Raw genomic sequence first — 7,641 nt, forward strand, 5'->3', positions numbered from 1 at the left:
CCCGTGTGCATCCTCCTGTGGATGGTCAAGTCGGATTTTTGGATAAAACCTTTGCCGCAATCGGAGCAGGAATATGGTTTTTCTCCCGTGTGGATCCGACGGTGTTTGACCAACGCTGAACGTTGAGCGAAGCTCTTGCCACAATCTCCACATTTGTAGGGTTTTTCCAACACTGGTGGGATCATCTCCAGCATTTCTCCATTTTCTGTCTCCTTCCCACAATCCATACAATGTTGACTTCTTGGTTGGATCTCCACACCACAATTTTTCTCACAATCTTCACATTTATAGATATTTTCAGGTGCTTCTTCCATCATCTTCCTCTTCATTTCTCCATGTTCTGTCTCCTTCCCACAATCCATACAATGTTGACTTCTTGGTTGGATCTCCACACCACAATTTTTCTCACAATCTTCACATTTATAGATATTTTCAGGTGCTTCTTCCATCATCTTCCTCTTCATTTCTCCATGTTCTGTCTCCTTCCCACAATCCATACAATGTTGACTTCTTGGTTGGATCTCCACACCACAATTTTTCTCACAATCTTCACATTTATAGATATTTTCAGGTGCTTCTTCCATCATCTTCCTCTTCATTTCTCCATGTTCTGTCTCCTTCCCACAATCCATACAACGCTGACTTCGTGGTTGGATCTCTACACCACGATTTTTCCCACAATTTCCACATTTATAGATATTTTCTGGTGCTTCTTCCATCATTTCTCCATATTTTTTCTCCTTCCCACACTCCATACAACGTTGACTTCTTGGTTGGTTTTCCCCACCACAATTTTTCCCACAATTTCCACATTTGTAGATATTTTCTGGTGCTTCTTCCATCATTTCTCCATATTTTCTCTCCTTCCCACAATCCATACAACGTTGACTTCGTGGTTGGATCTCCACACCACAATTTTTCTCACAATTTCCACATTTATAGATATTTTCTGGTGCTTCTTCCATCATTTCTCCATATTTTTTCTCCTTCCCACACTCCATACAACGTTGACTTTGTGGTTGTTTCTCCACACCACAATTTTTCCCACAATTTCCACATTTACAGATATTTTCTGGTGCTTTTTCCATCATTTCTCCATATTTTCTCTCCTTCCCACAATCCATACAATGTTGACTTCTTGGTTGGATCTCCACACCACAATTATTCCCAAAATTTTTCATCTTTTCTGGCAATTCTTCCATCCTTTCTCCATTTTCTGTCTCCTTCCCACAATCCATACAACGCTGACTTCGTGGTTGGATCTCCACACCACAATTTTTCTCACAATCTTCACATTTATAGATATTTTCTGGTGCTTTTTCCATCATCTTCCTCTTCATCTCCCCGTTCTCCGTCTTCTTCCCGCCGTCCATGCCCGCTCGGCCTCGTGGTCGGAGTTCCATGGTGCTACCACCACACTTGGAGGTCTTCTCTGTTGATGGACCACCAGAACCACCACTAAGACCACCAGGACCACCAGGACAACCAACAGGACCACCAGAACCACCAATAGGACCACCAGTACCACCACCAGGACAACCACCAGGACAACCACCAGGACCACCAGGACAACCAACAGGACCACCAGGAATTCCACCAGGACAACCAGGACCACCAGGATCTCCAGGACAACCACCAGGAACTCTACCAGGACCACCAGAATCACCACCAGGACCACCAGAACCACCACCAGGACCACCACTAAGACCACCAAGACCACCAGAACCACCACCAGGACCACCAGGAACTCCACCAGGACCACCAGGAACGCCACCCTGCCCACCAGAAACCACCAGTAAGACCACCAGAACCACCACCAGGCCCACCAGGACCACCCCCAGGACCACTAGACCCACCAGCAGTTCCACCACCGCGTTGCCCCTTGACCACGCGGCGACACTGGGAGCACTGGGAGCACTGGGAGCCGCGCCGAGCAGCTAAGAAGGCGCCGAGGTGTTCGGGACAGCGCGTACTGACTCGTTTAGCCGCGTGGACCTTCCGGTGTCGATCGAGGTGGGAACTGACACTAAAGGCCTTGCCACAATCCCCACAGGAGTACGGTCTCTCGCCGGTGTGGACGCGCCGATGTCGCTCCAGGTCGGAACGTTGGAGGAAACTCTTCCCACAATGAGTGCAGGAAAATGGTCTCTCCCCAGTATGGATGCGTCGGTGTTGGGTGAGGTTGGAACCTCGACTGAAACTCTTCCCACAATCCCCACAACGATGAGGTCGTTCCGAGCTATGAGTCTTCCGATGTTTGGCCAACGCCGAACGTTGCGCGAAAGTCTTGCCGCAATCGCCGCAACCGTGAGGAGAAGATCCTTCTACTGGTGTTACTGGGAGGGGAGGAACAAACTGGAGAAAAGAATGAACCTTCCGGTGTCGCTCCAGGTGGGAACTGACGCTGAAAGTTTTCCCACAATGGCCACAGGAGTAAGGTCTCTCCCCGGTGTGGACGCGTCGGTGTCGCTCCAGGTCGGAACGTTGGAGAAATCCCTTCCCACAATCCCCACAACGATGAGGTCGTTCCCCAGTATGGATCCGTCGGTGTTGGGTGAGGTTGGAACCTCGACTGAAACCTTTGCCGCAATCGCCGCAACGATGAGGTTTGTCCGTCGTCTCGCGACGCCGTCGCACGCAGTCGCCGCAACGAGAGCGACGTCTCGAAGGGTTTGGAGTTTTAGTGGGTCGACCACATTCGGTACAACCTCCAGGAAGGGTGGAAAGGGTCTTCTTGCTCCTGGTTCTTTGGCTAGGGTTGGGGGGTTCTTCGTCTTGGGGTCGCTCCAGGGTTGGATTCTCCTCGGGGATGACTCCGGTTGAGTCGTCCTCGGTGCCACTTCCTGTGGGGAAAAGAGGAAATTTTTTTTTTCCAAGCAGGAAAATTTCGTGTCCTGCTCGAAATGGCTCTTTGGGTTCCTCTAAGGTCTTTGTCGTGGTCCTCCAGAGGGTTCTCCAGTATGAACTGGAGTCAAGGACGGAGCAGGAATTGGGTTTGGCAGGCAAAGAATTCTGGGATTCATTGGGTTGGAAGAGATCTCCAAGATCATAGAGTCCAACCAACCCATGGGAGAGACCTCTAAAATCATAGAGTCCAACTAGAGTCCAACCAGCCCATGGGAGAGTCCTCCAGGATCATAGAGTCCAACCAGCCCATGGGAGAGTCCTCCAGGATCATAGAGTACAACTAGAGTCCAACCAGCCCATGGGAGAGTCCTCCAGGATCATAGAGTTCAACTAGAGTCCAACCAGCCCATGGCAGAGTCCTCCAGGATCATAGAGTCCTCCAGCCCATGGGAGAGTCCTCCAGGATCATAGAGTCTTCCAATAAAATCCTCCCCAATAAAAACTCCTCCATGTCTCCGCTTCCAACTGGAAACCAGTTCTAACCTCCAAACTGGAACCACCATCCCCAACCTCCATTTTGGTAGTGCCAACTAAGTTTTTTTCCCTCCCAAACTTACCTCCATCTTTGGAGTTTTTCCGTCGATTCCGACGTTTTCCGCTTTGGCTTTGTTCTTTTACTAATTCTTTTAACATTTTTTCCACTTGGTTTCTTCCTGCTGTTTGTAAAATCAATCCCAACTGTCTCCTCAGGTCAGAGCTCACCCCGACGTCGGTGCCCGTTGTGCCCATCAGAGGTGGCACTTGAGTTGTTTCGGGTTGGCTTTGGTCGCCTTCGGCATCTCCACCTGGACAAAAAAAAAAAAAAATAAAAAAAAAAACAATAAAAAAGGGGTTAGGCAAAAAAAAAAGTGAAAAAAACTTGAGCAAAGTGAAGAAAAGATGAAGAAAATAACCCAAAGGAAAGAAAAAATGAGAAAAGGGGAAAAATAGGGAGAAAATAGGGAAAAAAGATAAGAAAAAACCAAAATAAGGTCTAAAATCTTCCAAAAAAGTCCCCCTAAAAAGCCAGAAAAAAAAACCACAAAAAAGGCCAAAAAAAAAAGTCCCTCAAAAAAGCCAATCTTCGCAAAAAAGGCCTCAGAAAAAGGCAGGAAAACTCCCAAAAAAGGCCAAAAAAACCCCTCAAAAAGGCCCAAAATCTTCCCAAAAAAGTCCCTCAAAAAAGCTAGAAATACTCCCAAAAAAGGCCAAAAATCTTCCCAAAAATGTCCCTCAAAAAAAAACAGAAAAAAAAGCAAAAAAGGCACAAAATCTTCCCAAAAAAAGGGCTCGCTAAAAGAAAGGAAAAAAACCAAAAAAGGCCAAAATCTCCCAAAAAAAGGCCTCACAAAAAGGCAGAAAAAAAAGCAAAAAAGGCCCAAAATCTTCCCAAAAAAGTCCCTCAAAAAAGCCAGAAAAAAACCAAAAAAAAACCCAATAAAACAAGGGTTTAGGCAAAAAAAAAGCAAAAAAAACCTTGAGGAATGGTAAGAAAAGATGAAGAAAATAACCCAAAGGAAAAAAAAAAAGGAAAAAAGGGGGAAAATAGGGAGAAAATAGGGAAAAAAGGAAAGAAAAAACCAAAAAAAAGGTCCAAAATCTTCCCAAAAAGGGCTCACTAAAAGAAAAAAAAAAAACAAAAAAGGCCTAAAATTTTCCAAAAAATTCCCCCTAAAAAGCCAGAAAAACTCCCCAAAAAGGCCAAAAAAACCCCCCAAAAAGGCCAAAAATCTTCCCAAAAAAATCCCTCAAAAAAAACAGGAAAAAAAAGCAATAAAGGCCCAAAATCTTCCAAAAAAAGGCAGGAAAAAAAGGCAGGAAAAAAAGCCAAAAAAGGCCCAAAATCTTCCCAAAAAAGTCCCTCAAAAAAGCCAGAAAAAAACCAAAAAAAAAACCCAATAAAAAAAGGGTTTAGGCAAAAAAAATTAATTTTGAGGGTAAAGCTGAAATTTTGGGGTTTTTGGGGGGTAAACATGAAATTTTGGGATTTTTTGGGAGGTAAATCTGAAATTTTGGGGTTTTTTGGGGAGGTAAATCTGGAATTTTGGGGTTTTTTTTGGGGGTAAACCATGAAATTTTGGTGTTTTTTAGGGGTCAAGCTAAAATTTTTGGGGGTAAAACATGAAATTTCGGGATTTTTTGGGAGGTAAATCTGAAATTTTTGGGTTTTTTTGGGGCTAAACATGAAATTTTGGTGTTTTTTAGGGGTCAAGCTAAAATTTTTGGGGGTAAAACATGAAATTTCGGGATTTTTTGGGAGGTAAATCTGAAATTTTGGGGGGTAAATCTGAAATTTTTGGGTTTTTTTGGGGCTAAACATGAAATTTTGGTGGTTTTTTGGGGGGTAAACATGAAATTTTGGGGGTAAAGCTGAAATTTTGGGGCTTTTTGGGGGGTAAAGATGAAATTTTGGGAGTCAACATGAAATTTTGGGAGTTTTTTTGGGGATTAAACATGAATTTTTGGGGGTTAAACATGAAGTTTTTGGGGTTAAACATGAAATTTTGGGGGTAAACATGAAATTTTGGGATTTTGGGGGGTTAAACATGAAATTTTGGGGTTTTTTTGAGGGTTAAATATGAAATTTTGGGGGTAAAGATGAAATTTTGGAGTTTTTGGGGGATAAACATGAAATTTTGGTTTTTTCTGGGGTAAAGATGAAATTTTGGGGGTAAACATGAAATTTTTGGGGTTTTTGGGAGGTAAACATGAAATTTTGGGTATTTTGTGGGTTAAACATGAAATTTCGGGGGTAAAGGTGAAATTTTGGGAATTTTTTTGGGTTTAAACATGAAATTTTGGAGTTTTTGGATATAAACATGAAATTTTGAAGTTTTTAGGGGGTAAAACATGAAATTTTGGTATTTTTTGGGAGGTAAAGATGAAATTTTGGGGTTTTTTTGTGGGTAAACATGATAGTTTGGGGTTTTTTGGGGGTTAAAGATGAGATTTTGGGTTTTTTGGGACTTAAGATTAAATTTTGGGGTTTTTTGAGGGAAAACGAAATTTTGGGATTTTTTGGAGAGGTAAATCTGAAATTTTAGGGTTTTTTTGGGAGGTAAATCTGAAATTTTGGGATTTTTTTTGGAGGTAAACATGAAATCTTGGGTTTTTTGGGGGGAAACCATGAAATTTTGGGGGGTTTTGGGGGTAAAAATGGAATTTTGGGGGTAAACATGAAATTTTTGGGGTTTTTTTGGGAGGAAAATCTGAAATTTTGGGGTTTGGAATTACCTGAGCTGAGTGGTCGTCGTCGGTGAGATTCGGCGAAGGCCGTGATGCGCGGCCAGCTGATGGCAATCTCCTCTGCTAGGGGAAGAAAAAGGAAAAAAAATCAAATTTTGGAGAATTTTTAGGTGTTCTAGGACTCCAAAAAATCTGCTCTGTGAGTTTGGGGAAAAGGTTTTAGGGTTGGGGGAAAAAAGTGAAAAAAAAGGCAAAAAAAGGCAAAAAAAATGGCAAAAAAAGCAAAAAAAAAAAAGCCAAAAAAAAGGCAAAGAAAAAGGAAAAAAAAAAGGAAAAAAAAAAAGGAAAAAAAGCAAAAAAATAAGCCAAAAAAAGCCAAAAAAAAGGAAAAAAAAATCAAATTTAAGAGAATTTTAAGGTGTTCTAGGACCCCAAAGTATCTGCTCTGTGAGTTTGGGGGAAAAGATTCTATGTTTGGGGGAAAAAAGTGAAAAAAAAGCCAAAAAAAGGAAAAAAAAAGGGCGAAAAAAAGCAAAAAAAAAAAAGCAGAAAAAAAAGCCAAAAAAGCCAAAAACAAGGAAAAAAAAAGGAAAAAAAGCTAAAAAGCAAAAAAAAAAGCAAAAAAAAAGCCAAAAAAGCAAAAAAAGGCAAAAAAAACGCCAAAAAGAAGCCAAAAAAAAAGAAAAAAAAAGAAAAAAAAAGCCAAGAAAGCAAAAAAAAAGCAAAAAAAAAGCCAAAAAAAGCAAAAAAGAAAGCAAAAAAAAACAAAAAACAAAGCAAAAAAGCCAAAAAAGAAAAAAAAAGAAAAAAAAGCCGAGAAAAAGAAAAAAAAGCCAAAAAAAAGAAAAAAAAAACTTCAGAAGGAAAAAACGGCAGAAAAAAAACTAAAAAAAGGAACAGGCCCCCAAAAAAATAAAGGTCACCCAGAAAAAGGCTAAAAAAATTCACTAAAAAGCAAAAAAAAAGCAAAAAAAAGCAAAAAAAAAGGCACAAAAAAAGGCAAATAAATATGTGAAGAAAGCTACAAAACCCACAAAAAATGCCAAAAAAACAAAAAAAAACCAAAGACGCAAAGAAAAACCAAACCCAAAAAATCAAAAAAATGAGCCAAAAAGCCAAAAAAACCCCTAAAAAAACTCCAACAGGTAAAAGAAAAAAAAATAAAGGGAAAAAAAAAAAACCAAAAGAAAGAGAAAAAAAGGCAAAAAAGATACAAAAGAAAAAACAAAAGAAAAAAGGCAAAAAAAAGACAAGAAAGAAAAAACCAAAAAAAGACAAAAAAATAAAAACAAAAAAAGAAAAAAAAAAGAAAGAAAAAACCAACAAAAAAGGGAATAAAGAAAAAACCAAAAAAAATTCTAAAATGGTAAAAACAAAACAAAAAAAAAACAAAAAAGCCAAAAAAAGCCCAAGAAAAGCCAAAAAAAGTGCAAAAAAGCCAATAAAAGAAAAAAAAGCCCCAAAAAAGCCCAAGAAAAGCCAAAAAAAACCCCAAAAAAGCAAAAGAAAAAAAATCCCAAAAACCCTTAAAAAAAAACCCCCCAAAAACCCTCAAAAAGGCCAAAAAAA

General features: G+C 40.4%; 2 protein-coding genes across 2 annotated transcripts in view; both read right to left on the bottom strand.

Annotated features, from left to right (window-relative positions):
- Nucleotides 1–5: 5 nt before the first annotated feature.
- LOC103800215 (zinc finger protein 696-like) overlaps nucleotides 6–7,641 on the bottom strand; it is a gene marked incomplete at both ends in the record, with an annotated part of 8,211 nt that continues 575 nt past the window's right edge. Inside the window, 4 exons of the mRNA XM_009072584.1 lie at nucleotides 6–172; nucleotides 1,974–2,843; nucleotides 3,465–3,692; nucleotides 6,121–6,195. Coding sequence (XP_009070832.1) covers nucleotides 6–172; nucleotides 1,974–2,843; nucleotides 3,465–3,692; nucleotides 6,121–6,195 — 1,340 coding nt within the window. The remainder of the gene's footprint in view (nucleotides 173–1,973; nucleotides 2,844–3,464; nucleotides 3,693–6,120; nucleotides 6,196–7,641) is intronic.
- Nucleotides 298–1,781, bottom strand: LOC103800214 (myosin heavy chain IB-like; the record flags this gene model as incomplete). The annotated part of the gene is made up of 2 exons (XM_009072583.1): nucleotides 298–386; nucleotides 1,127–1,781. Coding segments are annotated over 2 exons (744 nt in total), but the record flags the coding sequence as incomplete, so codon positions are not given.

Source organism: Acanthisitta chloris, unplaced genomic scaffold (genome assembly GCF_000695815.1).
Source record: "Acanthisitta chloris isolate BGI_N310 unplaced genomic scaffold, ASM69581v1 scaffold11704, whole genome shotgun sequence".
NCBI classification, from domain to species: domain Eukaryota; kingdom Metazoa; phylum Chordata; class Aves; order Passeriformes; family Acanthisittidae; genus Acanthisitta; species Acanthisitta chloris.